Raw genomic sequence first — 21,103 nt, forward strand, 5'->3', positions numbered from 1 at the left:
ACATCTACGCATGCGGAATGTGTCAACGCGTATTTGTATGCGTTGCGGTCCACAGCAGCACCAATTGCAGTAGGGAATGCGTCCAATAATACGCATGGCGGCCGGCCGACTGGTGAGTCGTCAAAAACGAAACTAAGTGACAGCAGGGGACCGGAGGATTCCAGAGCGGCTCCGAGGGCACAGGACTGCTGCAGGGGGCTGGTAATAGCCCCAGGTAAGTGAAATTCTTTACCCCCCCCCCCCCCCCCCGTTCAGTTAAGGTTCCCTTTAACTAGTACACTATCCTGCCACTGCTGAAAAGAGGAAGTCAGCACAAGCCCATCCCCCTCTCCATATCCTCTGCGACTACTTCCTCCGTAGTGTGGCAGCCAGACCTACTAAGCAATTAAGCAGAACAGAAGTCACTTGCTTATTCTACATTGCAGTAAACCGTAAACATTTTTAAACCTTTTATCTGTACAATATTTTGGGGGTTGATCCACTAAGAGAAATAGCGTGAGTAACCTCCTGTTAATTAAAGAGGAACTCAAGTGAAAATAATGTAATAAAAGTGCTTAATTTTTACAATAATTATGTATAAATGATTTAGTCAGTGTTTGCCCATTGTAAAATCTTTCCTCTCCCTGATTTACATTATATTTATCACATGGTGACATTTTTACTGCTGGCAGGTGATGTCACTGGAAGGAGATGCTGCTTGCTTTTTTTTGTAGTTGGAAACAACTGTTATTTTCCACAATGCAACAAAGCTCCCACCATGTGATGTCAGGACCTCAAAGCTGTGAGGCGCTGACATCACACTGTGGGAGGGGTTTCACCAGAAAAACAGCCATACAGAGCCCCCTAATGATCCGTTTGAGAAAAGGAATAGATTTCGGATGGGAAAGGGGGTATTAGCTACTGATTGGCTTGAAGTTCAATTCTTAGTTACGGTTTTTCTCTAAGCTATTTCATCAGCGTGCCTCCTTTTAATTGTCAAGTGACAGGCAGCCTATTGGGCCAATCAGAGTGCGGTAATCACGCCCCTTAACATTAGTGGACCTGAAGGGGCTCAGGGTGGGAGGAGTGGAGCTGGCATAAAGTTACCAGCAATATACCGTATATTCCGACGTATAAGACGACTGGGCGTATAAGACAACCCCCCAACATTTCCAGTTAAAATATAGAGTTTGGGATATACTCGCCGTATAAGACTACCCCTCTTCCAACGCACACCAAATTAAAATAAAAATAAAATCATATGCTGGTGCTATGTATGAACAGATACTGGTGCGGTACTGTATGTGTTTCCCAGTATATAACAGTATATAGTCATTTGACTTGTTGCATTGGTCAACTCTCAAGTAGACCTGGTCAGCTCCCCTTGTCTACCTGTTTATCAGAGCGGTATGGAAGAATAGATTGCGTTCCCTCAGCAGTGAGATCTGAGAGGCAGTAACAGGATAGGGCGTATCACCCGGCATCAATGACACCCGGCGTATAAGACGACCCCCAACTTTTCAGAAGATTTTAAAGGGTTAAAAAGTAGTCTTATACGCAGGAATATACAGTAGTAGCATATATTTATGATGATACAGAATGCGCCCACCAGAATAAAAATATGACCTCTAAATGAATTTTATCATCCAACCAAAGTCCAGAGTATTCTCTATCATTAGTCCACAGTAAAGTCTTAACCTCTATATGATGACAGCGCTCCTCTTATAGTACAACCAGATGTAATCCACCTCAGTTTTCAGGTGGGTCTTTCACATAAATCAATCAGCCAACGATTTAGCAGCATTGAATTTTCAACGGGTTTCATCCAAATTCCTTTTAAAAACCACAATAAAAAACAAACCTAGTGTAAAACCATAAAAAATAGCTGCCATTGCCCTGCGCTGGGTTACACTCACGTAGTACAGATGAATGGAGCACGTATCAGGCTCGCAATCAGCCTAGCGGTGTCACCTCCACTGCGGTATCGGCGTCCCGTCTCCGCTGCAGCGCTTCCGCTTATACAATCCTTTCCGGCCGGCTCGTGCTCCCCAGTGTACTCTCAGTGACGTCAGGCGCTCCAGACTCCGCCTTACGCGTTTCGTCCGTCGGGACTCATCAGAGGCTGACGTCACTGGAGCGTCTGACGTCCTTTATACCATAATCTGCATACGCTGAATACAACGCATGTGATTACGTCACATGGCCCTATTAGCATACGCTGCAACGCAGCGGCCATCCTGACGCAGACTTTCTTACGTATCCGCTTCAACTCAATAGGCTTTTGATCCTTAGCCAGCCATAGCCCTATTACATGTGCCTTCTGCTGGACATTTGCCTTACTCCTTATATTCACATTTGTTTAAAATTAATACACATATTAAAACATATTAAACCACCATTAATCTTTAGCGATCTTGCTAAATTCATCTTGCTCCTATTTATATGGCTGACCAATGACCAATATGCCACTGAATTCAAAATTAATTCAAAGTTAAACTATAATGGTCAATATAGAGACATAGAATATATAATATGATGAAATAGCGAGAGTAACAGGAGGTTACTCACATTGTTTCTCTTAGTGAATCAACCCCTTTGTGCTGTTTTTGTTTTTTTGTTTTCTTTTGTTTTTATAAAGCAATACTGAAGTGAAGAAGAGAAAAAAGTTCGATACTGACCTATGTAGGGAGAAGGCTCTGGATTCCGTAAAGCCTTCCTGGTCCTCTCTCCGTGCCCTCCGTCCACAACTATCAACACTTCCGTTTTTAAATATTGGACTTGCTAGTTGAGTACGCCTTTGTTAGTCCTCATGAAGGCTTTGGAAGTCCTTGGCTCCTCAAGTACTTGCAGAGACTCACAGGACTGGGCTTGCGCATGCACCGTATGGATGCACCCATCTTCAGAAGGACTCGGCCACGTATGTCCTTCTGAAGCCTCCTGAGTGGAATTTCAATGGGGTGGGGGCATTGGTGGGCCGAGGGCACAGAGATGACTGGGATGGTTCTATTGGATCCAGAGCAGTCTCTCTACATCTCTACATAGGTGAGAATCTTTTTCTTTTTTTTTTTTTTATAAATATCTTGGCTCAGTATGTCTTTAAAGTATTAAATGGCAGAGGAATAATACAATGGCAGAGTTTGACTGGTCCGTACTGGTTTCTGACACACTTTCTCTTGAAGGGGGCGAGTCGTGCTGCTGAAGATGCTGAGCGTGAGAGACGGGAACGGGAAGAGCGCCTGAGACACACCAGGAACCCGGCAGCTCGAGGACTGCCCTCCACTGCTTCAGGTAGACTAAGAGGCACCCAGGAAGTCTCTCCACCCACTCCTCTAACGCCAACCTCCCACACAGGTACGGTGAGACCGCTGCAGTCTCTGGGTCACGCCCTCTTATTTTGTCGGATTAAAACTCTAAGGAAAAGTATTGTCCAGTTTATAAGCACCAGTCTGAGCATAGCATAGTCTAGGCAAGTAAGAAAAAGCTCTAATCCATTACAACATATTTCAGGTGTAATCATTTTACAGATCAGGTATCAATTCTAGTCACATGATCTGTTATCCTAGTTTTTTTTTTTTTTTTTTTTTTTATGATACCATCTAGGAGGAGGGACTTTAAGTGCAGGCAATAGTCAGTTCATGTATCCACTTCAGGCTGAGAATGGGGTGGGGTTTTCTGGCTGCAGCAGACACTTCACCACCACACCACCACACAGGTCTGTGGGTGGAGTTACAGAGCTCCGCGTCACAAGGAATTGCCTGCTGCTCTTCACATGCTCCGCTCCTAACATTCTTTTCAGTGCCTTTTCAACCTCTCATTTTCCACTGGCACCTTCCCCTCTGTATTCAAACAGGCAGTTCTCACTTGCTGAAGAAGCCTTCACTCAACCCCACGCTGCCATCCAACTACCACCCAATCTCCCTTCTCCCCTTTGCCTCAAAAATCCATGAACGCCTGGCCCACCAACGCTTCACCCACTTCGGGCTGGTGCACACCAGAGCGGTTCTGAAGCGTTTTTTAAACCGCTTGCAGGGGGGAAACCGCTTGGCTAATGAAAGTGAATGGGATGGTGCACACCAGAGCAGCTCGTTTTTTCCCCAAACGCAAACTCCCGGGCTGTGCATTTTTTAGATTTCTGAGGCATATAGGAAAGTGGAAAACCGCTCTGAAAAAAACGCTAGATCAGAGCGGTTTTCCAGGCGTTTTTGTTACAGAAGCTGTTCAGTAACAGCTTTACTGTAACATTTGAAATCTGCTACACAAAAACACTCCAAAAAACGCTAGGCATGTTAAGAAAACCTCTCTCAACGTGCCTAGAATCGCTCTGCAAATCTGCTTCAAAAACCTCTAGCGTTTTGCGGATCTGCTAGAGGTTTTTGGTGTGCACTGGGCCTTCCTCAGTTCCAACTCTTTTTGATCCCCTGCAATCCGAATTTCATCTGACCCATTCTACTGAAACAGCCCTCACCAAAGTGGTCAGTGCAATTGCCCGCTGGTCATACTCTTGACCTCATATTCTCAAAGTCCACCTCCCTCAGCAACCTGGACATCGCACCTTTCCCTATCTCTGACCATCACCTCCTCACCTTCACTATCTCCCCACCAACAACTTCTCTCCCCACCCCTCAGCCAGGTCGATGGCAGAGAGACCTACGTAATCTCAGCCCAAATATCCTAGCAAGTCCCCTTCTCTCCCTCTCCTCCCACCTACCCACCCTAACATGCCCCAATGAAGCGGCTGCACAATATAACCTTGCCCTCTCATCTGCTTTAGATCAAGCTGCCCCCTCAATCTTCCGCCCTATCAAGCCCCCCAACCCCCAACCCTGGCACAACACCCACACACGTAACCTCAGGAAAGAAACTCGAGCAGCCGAACGGAAATGGAGGAAATCACATCTCAATGCTGACTTCCTAGATTACAAGGCCAAACTGTTACTCTTCCACACTGCCCTCTCTGAGGCTAAACAAAGGTACTTTGCAGCACTGATTGTAACCCAAGCTTCCAACCCTCGACAGCTTTTTGCTACCTTCAATTCCCTCCTCAACCCCACTCCTCCCCCTCCCAGCTCCTCCCTCTCAGCCAATGACCTTGCCAACCACTTCACCACTAAAATTGCAACAATACGCAATGAAATTTCCCTCCTCCATCCCTCCCTTACCAATGCGTCTCAGGTTGTCCCCTTGCCTTCCCTCCCAGCGGCTCCCTTGTCTCATCCACCCCTCGCCTCTTTTGCTCCTGCCACCATTGATGAAGTCAGCCTGCTGCTAGTGGCTTCCCCCCCCCACATCCTCTCCCTGTGATCCGGTACCCGCGAATACTCTTCGTCCCCACTTCCCTGACCTGGCCCCAGTCCTCACCTCCTTGTTCAATCTCTCCCTTTCCACAGGCATCTTCCCCAAAGCATTCAAACAGGCCACTGTGCTTCTCCTGCTGAAAAAACCCTCACTCGACCCATCCCTACCCTCAAACTACCGCCCAATCTCCCTCCTTCCCTATGCTTCTAAACTCCTCGAACGCCTAGTCCACCAGCGCATTACCTAATACATCAACACCAATACCCTACTTGACCCCCTACAGTCTGGATTCCGACCTGCGCACTCAACTGAAACAGCCCTCGCCAAGGTGGTCAACGACCTTACCCTTGCCAAGGCCAAAGGCAGTTATTCCATCCTGCTCCTCCTTGACCTCTCTGCAGCATTTGACACTGTTGACCACTCCCTCCTCCTCCAATCACTACAGTCCATGGGCATCCATGGGCTTGCCTTGGCCTGGATCTCCTCCTACCTATCCAATCGCTCCTTCACCACTTCCTTCAATGGCTCCTCCTCAACTCCTGCCCCCCTTTCAGTTGGGGTCCCCCAGGGCTCTGTTCTAGGCCCCCTTCTTTTCTCCATATACACTTCCTCAATTGGCAAGCTTATCTCCTCCCTGGGCTTCAATTACCACCTTTATGCAGATGACACTCAGATTTACCTCCATACCCCCGATCTCTCAGCCACCACCATAAACAAGGTCTCCTCGTGTCTCTCAGCAATTTCCTCCTGGATGTCAGCTAGGTTCCTAAAGCTTAACCTAGACAAAACTGAGCTCCTGATCTTTCCACCCCATGCTGCTGCACCCATCCCAGGTTTCCACCTCACAATCGACAACACAACCATTCTCCCTACCTCCCAGGCCTGCTGCCTGGGTGTCACCTTGGACTCTGACCTCTCCTTCATCCCCCACATCCAAAACATCACAAGAGCCTGCAATTTCCACCTCCGTAATATCTCCAAGATCCGCCCATTCTTAACCCCGGATACGACCAAACTGCTCATCCATGCCCTCATCATCTCCCGCCTTGATTACTGTAACTCACTCCTTTCTGGCCTCCCCCTGAAACGCACTGCCCCCCTTCAATCAGTGATGAACGCGGCTGCAAGACTCATCCATTCTTCGCACCGCTCTGCATCCACATCTCCCCTTTGTGAATCCCTGCACTGGCTCCCTATCCGTCTCAGGATAAGTTTCAAGATTCTATGCCTGGCGTATAAATCTGTGCACAAAACATGCCCTACCTACATCTCGGAGCTTGTTCACAAGTATACACCAGGTCGCCCCCTCCGTTCCTCCAACGACCTTCGCCTCACCACCCCGCGCATTTCACACTCCCATGCCCGCCTGCAGGATTTCTCAAGAGCTGCCCCCACCCTCTGGAATGCCCTTCCACCACCCATCAGACTTGCTCCCTCTTTCAACACATTCAAGCAAGCCCTCAAAACCCACCTCTTTATGATGGCCTACCCACCTCCTACCACACAGTAACTCTCTAAGGAATATTTAACAGCCCCCCCTAGTGTTTCCACCCCTCCCTTTAGATCGTAAGCCTCTGGCAGGGTCCTCCACTCCCTAGTGTAATCTACAGGATCATGTGCTCCTGTCCTATGACAGCCTGTACTTGTATTACTGGGCCTACCTAACCAGCCCATATTGCATGATCATGTATTTTGTACAATTTGTATGTATAACTTTGTTCTATGTGTATAACCCTATGTATGTCATCCTTGTATCATTGTATATATTTATTGTCCAGCGCTGCGTAATATGTTGGCGCTTTATAAATACAATTAATAATAATAATAATAATAATAATAATAACATCCTCCAGTGGCTCCTATTCCACTCCCACGCCCTCCTCTGTTGGTTTTTCCCAAGGCTCTGTCCTGAGACCCTTACTATTCTTGCTTTACTCCACCTCGATTGGTAAAATATCTATGGGATTCAACTACCACCTGTATGCTGATGACACCCAGATATATACCACCATACACCTGATCTCTCCTCTTCCACCGTGGACAAGATCTCCTTCTGCCTTGCATCCATTTCCTCCTGGATGGCCGCCAGGTTCCTGAAACTTCATCTGGACAAGACTGAGCTTTTAATATTCCCGCCCTGCACAGCTGAAGCCCTCCCAGTTATGCACATCACAATCGACAACACAACCATCCGCCCTACCCCCCAAGCCCACTGCCTAGGTATCACCCTGGACTCTTCTCCTTTGCACCCAACGTCCTAAGCATTATCCGATCCTGAAACTTCCACCTCTGAAACATTTCCAGGATCCGCTTCTACCTGTCCCCTGACACCACCAAACTCCTCATCCACGATCTCGTCATCTCCTCCCTTGTTTAAATACTTACCTGATTAGCTGTAATTGGTTACAAAGGTGATACTCCTCCAGACAAGACAACCTTAAAAAATACCCAAGCTGAATAATGGTATACGTAGTAACAATCGTTTATAGGACTTCCCTGCAGTCTCATATTGTTGTTTTCAATTTAAGAGGTTACATTTGGTCTCTGAAATTTACACAGTGTGGTGTACAATCTGGTTCATTCAGCTGCTAACAAAAGGAATTGATGTTTGAAGTTTTCAGATTTCTTCCGTTATCAGTAATGTCTGCTCAGCCAGATTAGTTGGCTTCTGTTCACTCTAGCCCCCCTGTATGTAATAAGCTGAGTACTTGAAGTACCTATGTTTATCACGATGTCAGTTCAGGTATATTGCACTGCTATGCTGTGTCTCAGAAAGTTCAGTGTAGTGATGGTGCTATGTTACATCGTGCCTGAAAGAAAAAATAAATACATCTCTGAAAATGTGTTCTGGATTTGCAGCAAACACCTCCCCTCGGCCGGTTTCTGGTATGGAACGCGAGAGGAAAGTGAGCATGAGGTTACATCGTGGTGCTCCCGTTAACGTGTCTTCATCTGATCTGACTGGCAGACAAGATACCTCGCGCATGTCCACCTCACAGGTATGTTGGCGTGGGGTGGGGCTGCCTCAGCTTCTGGGGGGACGCTAGAAGCCTGCTTACGCTTCTTAGCTTGCTGCCTTACAACGCTGTCCTATTTGTTTTCATTAGGTTATTCCAATAGGGAGGCTATAAGAATAGGTTCTTCCTCGTTAGCAGGGCAGATGGGATTGCTTGCACAACCCATACTGTGTTATGAGTTCATGGGAGCTGCAATTTAGCTTTAAAAGACAAAATCTTCAGCAACACCACAGCACTTATTTTCCAGACTTTCAGTCAGAAACAGATCTGCATGCTTGTTCAGAGTATATGGTTAAAAGTATTAAAGGCAGAGGATAAACAAGACAGCCAGGTAATGTGCATTGTTTAAGGGGAAATAAATATCTCAGCCTTCATTTCTCTCACTTCAGGTGTCCTTTAAGGGGCTTTTTAAGACATAACCTGTGCTCATTTTATGGAAAACTCTTAGCACTCCAGACTACCTTGCTGAGAATCGATCGTGTGTGTGTACGTGGTCCCGAGACGTCGGTGCGAGATTAGGCACGCCGTTTCACCTCCCTCAAACGCTGCCTGTCGTCATTGCTTTTTGCCACGCACTGCCCCCTTTGTCAAGTGCCACACATCTGCCGCCTGCCATGACAAAACACGTCGCCAGCTTTCAGGCTACTGACGTGTCGGAACAGTACAGCCTTGTCCACAAAATGTCACCCAATTCCTGCAGGGTGACTTAAGTCCTGTGTGTAAACGAAGTTTAGAGAAAATTCTTGATCGGTTGCTGTGATTGGCCAACATTCACAATCCTCTTTTATATTCTATATTAGAATAAGAATTTTAAAGGGTACTTGAAGTGAGAGGGATATGGAGGCTGCCATATTTATTTTAAATAATACCAGTTGCCTGGCTGCCCTGCTTATCTCTTTGCCTGAATTGCATACCTGAAACAAGCATGCTGCTAATCCAGTCAGAACTAAAATGAAATAAATTGGGACAGCCTCCTCCCTCTCACCTCCGGGTTCCCTGTAAGATTATTTTTTTCTGCGATGGGGAGGAGTGCAACGTAGCTTAAACCAACCTGATTACTACAAACGTAGCCACTCCCATGAAAGGCATGGACGGCCCTACCTTGCAGAATAAGTAAGGCATTTATAGGTAATAGGTGAATGTATCAGGGATGCAAACATTAATGCTTTTTGCTGTACTCCGCTTTATTGAAGGACTTCTGAGGTGAACTTAAAGGACAACTGAAGCAAGATGGATATGGAGGCTTCCATAGTTATTTCCTTTTAAACAATACCAGTTGCCCCGCTGCCTTGCAGACCTATTTTTCTGCAGCAGTGTTTGACGAACACCAGAAACAAGCATGCAGCTAATCTTGTCAGAACTGACAATAATGTCAAACACCTAATCTGCTGTATGCTTGTTCAGGGTCTATGGCTTTAAGGGCTCATTTCCACTATAGAGAATCCGCATGCGGATTCGCACAGCCAATACAAGTGGATGGGCCTGTTTCCACTTGTGCGTTATGCAGAGCGTTTTTGTGTGCGGGGAAAAGAATTCGCACACCGCTAAGCGAATCGCATACAATGTATCTAATAGGGAAATCGCATGCGGTTTTGGCATGCGTTTTTCCCCGCAATTTCGCATGCGATTTCGCATAGGAGGTAATGTTAATTTACACAGGCAGTGACATGGTTAAAATCGCCCACCTACTACCCTATGTGAAATCGCGGGAAAAACGCATGCAAAATCGCACCCGCATGCGATTTCGTCTGCGGTGATTTCCCGGCGATTCCGCACCGCACAAGTGGAAATGCGTGTTAGAGGCAGGATAGCCAGGCAACTGCTATTGTTTAAAAGGAAATAAATATGGCAGCCCCCATATCCCTCACTTCAGTTGTCCTTTTAAAAAATCATTTTTTTTTTAATCACCTGGGGCTTCTTCCAGCTGCCTCTTCGGTGTTCCCGCTGGTAACCCGCAATGATAGCGACCAGCAGGGTTGGCTCCTCTGTACCTGTGCGGGCACTCGTGCCTGTGCATCCACATTATCTGGTGCGTGCTGCGCCTGCACAGTAGTTAGGCGCAGTATGCGCCAGATATGGACGTGAGGGCACGGACGCAGAGGGGGAAAAAAATGAACTTTACCTTCCAATAAAGAATCCACTCTGTTCCTTCTGCTTCCTCGTGCTTATATCCAGGTTCATTGTCCTAAACTATACGCCCTTTTCCAAGATGGCCACCAGTCTCACCCTTTCTGGTACTCTTCTAAGTGATGCAGTACAGTGTGGTTTAGTTCGACAAAGCCACTCCCTGTTTACTTGACTGGTGAAGATTTAGAATGGATTGGACTGTTCTGGATATGGACTCGACTTCAGGCCTGGAACCCACTGGGAGCGGGTTTTTTTTTTTTGAGCACTTGTTATTTGAAAAGCTAATGTAATGCTATGGGTGTGATCCCACTGGAGCGATGTGATTTTATAAGAATCCCCCGTAGCATTGCATTACCCTGGGCTTTTTAGTCACAAACGATGTGTCCTGGGTCTAACTGTAACTGTAGGATAGACAGACAAGGGACCTGAAATTGATGGACGGGAGCAGTAGGGACTGTAAGGGCTGATCCACATTTGCGTTTAGAAAAAGCATCCTAATTGAGGTGGGTAAATTGAGTAATCCTTTTTGCTGTGACTTTTTTAAAGTTGCAGCGTTTTTGTCCTGATTTTTGTCAATGAGGATGCGTTTTTCCAAATGAAAACGCAGCACAAAAAGCAGCCAATGTGGATCAGCCCTAAAAATAAGTAGTTTTACACTATATCAGTTGCTCTGTTCTAATTGAAATTGCAAATGATTTTCAAAGTAATGCCCATTTATGTCATCTATGGCACAGTTCCCACTACACGCATTTTTAACTGAAAGCTTTTTCAGCATATAATGTAAAAGAGGCCTAATTAGGGAGATTAGTACCAGTTTTTATTCTCTTCACGGGCAATTTTTTAGTTACTTATGTGTTATCCCGTCTGCATAGTTTAGCAGCTTCTTGTAAAAGTTCTATTTGCTGCCCTACCACAATCTAACCATTTTTGGAAAGCTTTGCACCAAGTCCTGAGTCGGTGTAATGCTTTGTTCTAAAATTAAAGGGCTTTGAAGGAGGGGTGTCCCCTGCACTTGGCTGCAGAAAGCGTGATTACATAAGTACCAGACGATGATCAGCAGCTCACCTGGGAGGTAGTCTTTTTTTTTTTTCGCAGCATGAATCTGTGTTTTCAAAACTTGTCAAGTGCCCTGGGGGTCTCATTACAGAAGAAGAAGCAGCCCCGCTATGCACCCTAGTCTCCTCTCTGAGTGTGATACTGCCCGGGGCTGGAGACTCCATTCCACTGTGCTCTCTGCAACCAAAAGCAGGGGACACACCTCTTTCTAACCTCCCTAAACGTGGGCACAAAGCATTACACTGACTCGGGACCTGGTGCAAAGGAAAGCCAGGGCTTTCAGCTTTCAAAAGAAAAATCGTTAGATCGTAGTAGGGCAGCAAATAGAACTTTTAAAAGAAGCTGCCAAACTCTGCAGATGGGATAACACTTAAGTACCGTTTTTATTTTATTTTTTACCTCTGCCCAGAAATTTACACATAATTACCTAAACGTTTGTAATCGCCAAGATATGCCAAGTGGGAGTCACTTTCTGTCCTTTCAGAAAAACAAGAAATAAAACCTTCTCTGACAGCTTTTTATTAGATCATTTTAAAAATTAAGATTTTTTTTTTTTGTAATCCTCTCCTGGGTCTCGAAGCATAAATATTTGCATCCCTATCAAGTGCATGTAACACAGCAAGTCACTCTCAAATAAAATATGAAATTATCACGTGTCGGTAAGGTCTAGACTGCACAGGCCATGTGACCCTTTGGTTGCCGAGCAATTGGACCTCTGGTTGGCCGGCGCCTGCCCTGCGACCCACACAAATAAACCCGCCTGAAAGTGTACCCAAGGTGAAAGCTAGAACAGAAACCAGATGCCTAGGTAGAGGGAAGTCTATGGATAGTCCAGGGGCTTCCCATGTCCTCCTCACCTCCACTGTTACTGCGCATGGACAACAAGAGCTTCTCGGATATGTTATTGTGGGGGCACTATGGCTGTGTACAAGCAAGGCTTTGCTGTGCCTGCGCAGTAAGCCAGAGCGGCTTGTCTACAGTCGCGGGCAAGCTGTACTGTGCGTGGGCACAGTTTAGCTCATGCATTGAGGAGCATGGTTGTGGAGTTCCAGGCGGTGTAGGGGTGAGGGGGACAAGCAAAGCTTTTGGAGGATCTACAAACTTCCCTCTATCTAGGTATATCTGTCTTTTGTTACAGGTTTCATCTCTGATTCGAGAATGATTTGGAGGCTGCCATATTTATTCCTTTTAAACAATACCAGTAGCTTGGCAGTCCTCCTGATCTTGTGTGTCTAATAGTTTTAGCCATATACGCTGAACAAGCATGCAGCAGATCGGGTACTCTTACTGGATTAGCTATATACCTGTTCCAGGGTTTTGACTCGCACTAATGTGCCAAAAGATCAACAGGAATACCAGGCAACTGGTATGGTTTATAAGGAAATAAATATGGCAGCCTCCATATCCCTCTCATCGCGGGTTCCCTTTAAAGCAAACCACAAGCTATTTTGAAATAAACAGATACTTACCTAAGAAGGGGGAAGGCTCTGTGTTCTATTGAGCCTTCCTGTTCCTCTCACGGTCCCCGCGTTCCAGCGCTGTCTCCTCCGTTCAAATCTCCCGCCGGGGGAGGCTTCGGCAGTCTTCAGGAGCTGAAGTGCTCCAGAACACAGGCGGCTCTGTACTGTGCATGCGCAAGTGGGCAAGAAAAGAGCGCTCTCACGCATGCGCACTATGGAGCTTTGTCTTTCAAAGCCTCACACGGAGGGAGACTTGAACGGGGGAGCCAGCGCTGGAACGCGGGGACCGTAGGAGGAACAGGAAGGCTCTATAGGAAACAGATCCTACCCTCTCCTTAGGGCAATATATTAGTTTCATTTTGCTTCAGGCTCACTTCATCAGTTGCATTTTTCTGCAAAGAGATTGCTCAGTAACAATAGTAAAGCTAGCCTGTGCGGTTTAACCTTAAACCACCTAGCGACACAAAGAGCATGCTATGGGAGGCTGGGGTAGAGATACGTTGCTAACAGCAATGACAGGTTCCTCCGAGGAATTCCATTAACACATCTTTTCTGTCTGTTACTAAAAAAAGCAAATCACAAAAGTAATTAAGAAAAAAAAATAAACTGAAAGCGGAGTTACCTTGGAGACCTCCCATTTCTGGCCACTGCTTCACACTTCCTTCTGGCTGGCGCTTTGTGGGGTGTAATGCTGAGACACAAGCGATTGTACATCTTGCGCACAGTGATCTCTTGCTGGGTTGTTGGGCCAGTGACAAGCAGCTGTCTTTTCCCCCACCTCAGAATAGCATTCCTTTCGAGCATCATGGCAAGTAAGCTGCTGGCCCCAATCTCGGCTGAAGGCAGCACTGGGTGAGTGTTCTCCAGAAAAAGCATCCCTATAAACACTGCAGCCATATTACTTGGACTTGTGAGGTCACAATGCATGACTGAAACTTACCATACTGTGAGAGGGCCGGCACCACGTGGTGCTTGGAATAAACCTTGTGGGCCTAGAATTTCCTGTTTTTCATCTAAGCCCTCGCTTTCCTGTGAACTTGCATCAAACATGGCAATATCCAACGAAGGTAGGCCATGTGGAGCCGCCATCTTGTCAGCAAAACCCGGCTTTTCTTTTTTAACCCATTAGCTTCAAAAGTTATCTCATTTGACCTCAGTCGGGAGAACTAATTGTGCTGTAAATTCTTGGAATGCTTTGATGTCTCTCTGCTAGCAGAAAATATAGAAACTGAAAGCAGAACTGCTCTGTTATTGTCTTACACTGCCCCTTAGTGACAAGTGGCTATAAATAGTACACATTACAGGAGTACTAATTAGAAGTAAGGAAATGTAACAAATAACATGCTAAAATTGACCTGGAGCACCTGCAAGCCTCTAAATAATTTGGCTGCTAAAGGGTTTACTTATGATCGTCCGTGATATGCAAATTAAGTTGATGCTACTCTTTAAGCAGCTTGTAAATTGACTGCTGCATTTGATTGGCCCATATTCAAGCTAAATAAACTTTGCATCTGTTTGGAATTAGCAGCATCTGACTGACCATCTCAAATTGCAAAACTTGCCAATCACACCATCACAGTTTTTGGGAGTATGTTCTATATATTGCTGGATTCACACTTGTCTAGCAGTTTTCTGCATGCATTTTTTGCACAAGTTTTCTGACGGTGCTGTTTTGATGTCCGTTACCTTTCTGAAAAAATCCATTCAAGTGTGAACCGGCCCATTGACTAACATTGGTTCTCAGTTTTCCTATGCAGAAAATGCAGTAAAAAATTGACGAGTGTGAATCCAGCCTTAAAGGATACCAGAGCTGAAGGACTCTGGTTAGTTTGGCATATGTTGTGGGCGGTGTGGTATAAGTAGATACTTACCGCCCCTTCCGTTCCCCTCCATCACACGGCGTTCTCCTGCGGCAAGCCCCATTCTGACGAGCTCATCCGGGGGACTCGCATAACCTTATAACCAAGGCATACTGTGCCGCGCATGCACAGCATGTCCATTCAGCACCCTTGTGGCTGCGCTCAATGACGTCCGCCCACAGACGCGCACACTCGCTCCTCACAGTCTGTACTGCTCAATACAGCGAAGTGCGCAAGCCGAGACACAGGAGCGAGGGTAGTGAGTGTGCTCACATATTGATCGCAGCCACAAAGGTGCTGAACGGACATACTATGCATGCGCGGCGCAGTATGTCTGGGTCATGAGTTACGTGAGTCGCCCAGGACAGCCTGTCAGAACAGGGCTTGCTGCAGGAGTACAGCGAGTGACGGAGGGGAACAGAAGGCGCTGTAAATATCTACTTATACCACCCCATCCACAACATATGCCGAAATAACCAGAGTCCTTCAAGCTAAACCGAGCCAAAGCTTGGGTTCAAAATCTGACACTTACTATTTTGAGAGGTAAGCCTCAGGATCCTAATCAGGCTTCCCTCGGTTGTCTCAAGCCCCCCGTTGCTGAGCGCATGGCCCCTCTTCAAATTGGGACCGCGCAGCTCCTCTTCCTGGAGCAAGTGTGCACAATGGCTGTGTGAGCCCGCGGGTCCGTGCTACTGCGCATGCGGGCTCAGTCGGCCATTGCACACACTTGATCCAGGAAGAGTAGCTGCGCTGCCCCGATGTGATTAGCGACAAAGGATATGTGAGGGGGCGGGCTAGTGTTGTACTTTGTTCTCTGATTGAACTCGATGGACGTATGTTGTTTTTTTTTTTCAACCAAAATAACTATGTAAGAGGACGGTGCGGGACATTCCAGATGCTGGGGGCTGATAGAAGCCCCAGGTAAGTGGCAGTTTTTATTTTTAACAGGTCAAAGAGAACCCGTTTTGTTATGCTGTTGCTTATATTTTAGAGCAGAGAGTAAGTTCTAAGTTTCAGGTCTGCTTTAATAAGAGAAATTTCCTTCATTTAGAGGTTTTACCTTACTGCATCCAGCAGGGGGCGCATAGTTGTAGTAGTTTGCATTCTACTACATTGAGGAAAGATTTTACAATGGGCATATACTGACTACATTAATTTATAAAGTAATATTGTAAAAAGTAAGCAATTTTTGAAAAATTTTCAGTACAGTTCCTTTTTCCCCTAATTGTATTATGTATAAAAAAAAAGAACAAAAAATGTGTATTTCTCTTTTCTCCTGTCGGACTCAAAGTACTTAAAGCTAATGGGAACCGGGTTTAAAAAAAAAAAAAAAAAAAAAGTCAGATATTCACCTAAGGAGAGGGAGCATTCCCTCTCCTTTCCCGGTGCCCACTCCTGGCTCCCCTGTAGCGGTATTCGACCATTTCGGTCAAATACCGCTATCTCCCGGCCGAAGGGAGGCTTCGGAGATGCTTCGGGAGCCCGAGTGCTCCCGAAGACGGGCCGCTCTACACTGCGCCCTCTATGACGCGTTCGCGTGTACGCCGCCTGTCTTCGGGAGGACTCGGCTCCCGAAGACTTCCGAAGTCCCCTCTGCGTGGGACAAAAACGGAGGAGCCAGCACAGCACCGGGGCCACCGGGAGAGGAGAGGGATGGCTCATTGGGACCGAGCCGTCCCTCTCCTTAGGTGAGTATCTGCCAAAACCCGGGTTACATTAGCTTTAAGAATCAGCCCTGAATGGCGCACTCAGTAGGCATTGGCAGTGTTGGGGAGACTTGCCTGAGAACTCCTCCTTACTGAATAGGAAGAGTTGAGATGTAGAGTGCATGGTCTTAAAAGTTGGCATATTTCAGTGTTCTCCCCAGAATTTTTTTTCAGCTGGGTGGCATGAAAAAGTAGCCGGGTGGGGAGGGATGAGAGAATGCAGAGCCAGTGCTTCTGTGCTCAACTTTGCTTACAGCATAGGAGGAGGTGAGCCGATGACAGCCGGGTGCTCACCAAAACTAGCCGGGTGGAGCACCCAGCTAAAAGAGCCTGGGGAGAACATTGTATTTAAACAGTATATTTCCCTGGTGTCTAGTGGTTGCCATAGGCTTCCTTGATGTTGAATGGTCTCCCATCCAGCCCCCTATGCAGAGTTCGGCAGCAGAAAGCATGTTGGGTGAGTATCTCTCACCTGTTCCACCAATGATCGCCGTCCCTTCAATGCACCACGGCAGCCACCCTCGTACTGCCGAATGGATCAGGCTGGCTGCGGCGGTGAACAGAGAGAGGACAGTGATCGTCGGTGAAAGGAGGACCTGTAAGATTATTACCCAGGCATCGCTTCCGGCTGACTATCTGCATGGGGGGCACCTGTTGAGGTCTGAATTAGTGTGGTTAAGGTTAGGAGGGATAATGAGCATTCGTGCAGCTGCAGTAGATCTACGTCCTGGAGCCCAGCAGGGGAGACAAACTTAAACACAGAGTGGGGCAAAATTGACCACTTTGACCAAGTCGCCAGTCAACCTCAATATCTACTGACCACTTCGCTCCCTTATGAAATTCCCAGGTGTCTATTGGCTCCCTTATACAGTTCCCTGGTGTCAAGTGGCCATCCCTCCTTCCCTATAAAGCTCCCTGGTGTTTAGGGGTCCTCCCCTATACAGTTCAATGATGTCTAGTCACCCCCTCTACCCTACACAGTCCCTGGTGTCTAGTGGCCACTGCCCCCCTTTCCCCTATACAGTTCCCTGTTGTGTGTTTTCTCCCTCCTTTTCCCTTATGGGTTCCATGCTGATCTAGGACTTCACCCCCAATATAGCTGGTGGTCTAGAGTGGGACAAACCTAATGTAAAGTGGGGAAACTACCTCATTTTTTATATTTCTGTTGGCCCGACTTGGGCCAGAGTTTGCCTCCCATAGAGGCTCCAAAAACGATGTACAGGATCTTCTCAAAAAATTAGCATATTGTGATAAAGTTCATTATTTTCTGTAATGTACTGATAAACATTAGAGTTTCATATATTTTAGATTCAAATACACACAACTGAAGTAGTTCAAGCCTTTTATTAATATTGATGATTTTGGCATACAACTCATGAAAACCAAAATTTCCTATCTCAAAAAATTAGCATATTTCATCCGACCAATAAAAGAGAAGTGTTTTTAAACAAAAAAAGTCAACCTTCAAATAATTATGTTCAGTTATGCACTCAATACTTGGTCGGGAATCCTTTTGCAGAAATGACTGCTTCAATGCGGCGTGGCATGGAGGCAATCAGCCTGTGGCACTGCTCAGGTAATATGGAGGCCCAGGATGCTTCGATAGCCGCCTTAAGCTCATCCAGAGTGTTGGGTCTTGCGTCTCTCAACTTTCTCTTCACAATATCCCACAGATTCTCTATGGGGTTCAGGTCAGGAGAGTTGGCAGGCCAATTGAGCACAGTAATACCATGGTCAGTAAACCATTTACCAGTGGTTTTGGCACTGTGAGCAGGTGCCAGGTCGTGCTGACAAATGAAATCTTCATCTCCATAAAGCTTTTCAGCAGATGGTGAGAATGGCTGTAATTACAGCCATAAAATACGTTCCTGGCAGTAAATGGCTTCCTGGAACAAGAAAGAGATAAAAAGGGTCAATAATTCATAATTTAAGCTCTAGCACACTTCAAGGAAGGTGTCATTGAGCAGAGACAATAAAACAGTAAAAATTAAAAAACTAGATTTAAATATAAAATAAAACTGGGATATCTTGAAAAAAAAAAAAGTCCTTTTTAGGTGCAGGAGGATAGATGCAATTGTTTATCTCATCCGTTTATTTTCACCTCTGATGTCCTTTAATGTCACTGTCTTCTCATTCTCCTGCCTTGCAGATTCCGAGTCGGGTGGCTTCCAGCAGTTTCCCCTCCACTGTGCACCGATGAACACATCTCCATGGAGGGCGGTTAAATGCATGGCTAACCTATCAATGGTCTCACTAGCAAAAAAAAAAAATCACAAAAAAAAGTTTAAAAAAAATAAAAATCACAACCAACTGAAACGAAACCCTGAATTTAAAGAAAACAAAAACCAAATCGAGGAAAATGGAGCTTTACAAGCTTTTTACCAAGATAACATTCTGAGCAATCACCAGTCGGAAGGATGGAGTATATACTATGAAGCAGCACGATTACCCGTGCGAGAACCTGAGTGCGAGCCGTAGACTCTTCAGGGCCAAACTCTGAATGCCATCACTTTTTTTTCCAGGGGCCCTTTTTATTCTGTAATTAACGATTTATGCTTTTTGTATTCTTTTTTTTTTTTCCCCCTTTCGTTAATGTACTATTATCAATGTGCCACCCTAGTCTGTCGCTTCCATCACGACGGCACTATCATAGCGTTTAGGGTGCGGCCTAGAGCCAGAGATTTTACTAGTCAAACACCTATTGTGGAAGTTTTTTTTTTTTTTGTTTCCCTCCCCCTCCCTCAGTGAGTATTATTTAAATCTGTTAGGCGTTTTTGTTTTTTTTCCGCGTTTTATTGTGTTTATTTGCCCTTTTAAAATTTGTTTCCTTAGTAAAGTACATTTTTGTTTTTTTACGCCTTACGTTTTTATTGGGGTCGATACAGCATTCCTATGCACAGCTAGCTCCTATTAGCACAGCAGAATCTCAGCTTTGGTATTTCTTACATATCTGTTGAAACGTAACATTTCTACCAAATTTTTGTTCTTTAAAAAAAAATAAAAGCAAAGCATATCACTGTTATTATATGGATGCCTTTAACTCCAAATCGAAAGGTCACCTTTTTTTTTTTTTTTTTTTTTAGTTGAAACATTGAGATTTTTGGAGAGTAGGATTAGCGCATCGTGATCATTTCTTTTAAGCCTCAAGCTGTCACTGTAGCAAATAAGCAGTGAAGGCCACTTTAAGTGTTTCTAGTTGACGTCTTACTTGTCCAACGTACTTTCGTTCCACCCACCATGAGCTGGGAAACGTCCTTGTCAAAAGGCGTCGGTTCATAGGACAGGTTAACCCTACGTGGGTTGTGCAATACTGACGAATGTTTGAATTTTTGTGATGGGTGGGTAGGGGGGAGGGTGGGGGGCGGGACTGAGGGGAGGGGTTTCAACTGTTCGATGTGGTCTTCAGCTGTGTTTTTAAAAAGGTTCATTCTGTAAACTCGGCAGTGATCTTTTTTTATGGTACAGGATGCAGTTCGTTAGATGGTTCTTTACAATAATAGGTAAAGCTTTGTGTTCTTGTTGTAAGAGAGTTCTACTGAGTATTTCTTTAAAAACAAAATGTGAGGCGTGTCCCGAAAGGCGTTGTTCTTGTATGCTAGTTGAGGTTTTATTTTTTCTCGCATGTCCCGATGTCCCGCATACAGTTCTTCACAGCGTGCTTTCTCTGTAAATATATGTGAATGTCCTGTTGACTAACCGACTTTTTTTTTTTTCTCTAACCACTGTACACAAGGTCTTTGCGTCGTCAATTCCAGCTGAGGGGAGCGCCCATTCCCTCGTTTTTGCCATAAAACGACCGAATGTTTTTTGTTTTTTCCCTGGGACGGGAGAAAATCCTGTACATTGATACTTATTGCTCAAGAGAAAATGAAAAAATTTGTATCACTGCTGTATTTGTGTACTTTACAAAGTGTGTAAATAATAAATTCATAACTTCTATGTTGTCATGTTTGTTTGTTTTTCCTTCACTGTAAGGATTAAGAATGCAGGGATGTGAATGAGTCTAGACAAAGATGTTGTTTTAGAACAGAGGTCCCCAAACTTTTTCGGTCAAGGGCCGGGTGAACATACTTCAGACTGCTGGAGGGCTGTAACACACATAAAATGTTGAAAAACATTACATTGAATCTGGGTATTGATTACCCCCAGTGTTTGGGGGGCCAGTGAAAAAGCCTTGGCGGGCCGCATTCGACCCGCGGGCCTTAGTTTGAGGACCACTGTTTTAGAAGATTGTGAGTGGGCACACCAGTCACCAAGAGTCAGGTGCTTGATATTGTGGCATAGGCTATGACCCAATCAGTCGGGAATCCAGTATATCAGCACACAGTTTCTTCAAAAAAAATCACGCTCTTTGATTAAGTAGCCGACAATTGTTTTGGGGGCCAAGCAGGGTCCCCCTTTATCAAAGCGTGTGGTTACGACAAAAAACAGCCCGGGGGGTACTTAACTCCTAAACCTCAGGGATCCAGTGATGCCCCCCCCCCCCCCCCCCCCATTACTCCCCCTCCCCAATAATGCTCCTGCAAGATTTACCTACTGCGATCTTGGGCAGGTGCAGTAGCGTCTTTCCGATCGGCGTCAGTGGAAATGGCTGAGCCCAATCA

General features: G+C 45.8%; 1 protein-coding gene across 4 annotated transcripts in view; it reads left to right on the forward strand.

The window, feature by feature from the left end:
- Window positions 1-20,438, forward strand: part of CSNK1D (casein kinase 1 delta) — a 95,426-nt gene extending 74,988 nt beyond the window's left edge. For 3 of the 4 annotated variants that reach the window (XM_068262996.1, XM_068262993.1, XM_068262994.1), the window contains exons 7-9: window positions 3,159-3,330; window positions 8,134-8,273; window positions 18,649-20,438. In XM_068262996.1, coding sequence (XP_068119097.1) covers window positions 3,159-3,330; window positions 8,134-8,273; window positions 18,649-18,699 — 363 coding nt within the window. In that variant the 3' untranslated portion in view covers window positions 18,700-20,438. Of the gene's footprint in view, window positions 1-3,158; window positions 3,331-8,133; window positions 8,274-13,717; window positions 13,787-18,648 lie in introns of all 4 variants that reach the window. The other variant, XM_068262995.1, reaches the window with a different exon arrangement.
- Window positions 20,439-21,103: the final 665 nt, after the last annotated feature.

The sequence above is a fragment of the Hyperolius riggenbachi genome, chromosome 12 (assembly GCF_040937935.1).
Source record: "Hyperolius riggenbachi isolate aHypRig1 chromosome 12, aHypRig1.pri, whole genome shotgun sequence".
NCBI classification, from domain to species: domain Eukaryota; kingdom Metazoa; phylum Chordata; class Amphibia; order Anura; family Hyperoliidae; genus Hyperolius; species Hyperolius riggenbachi.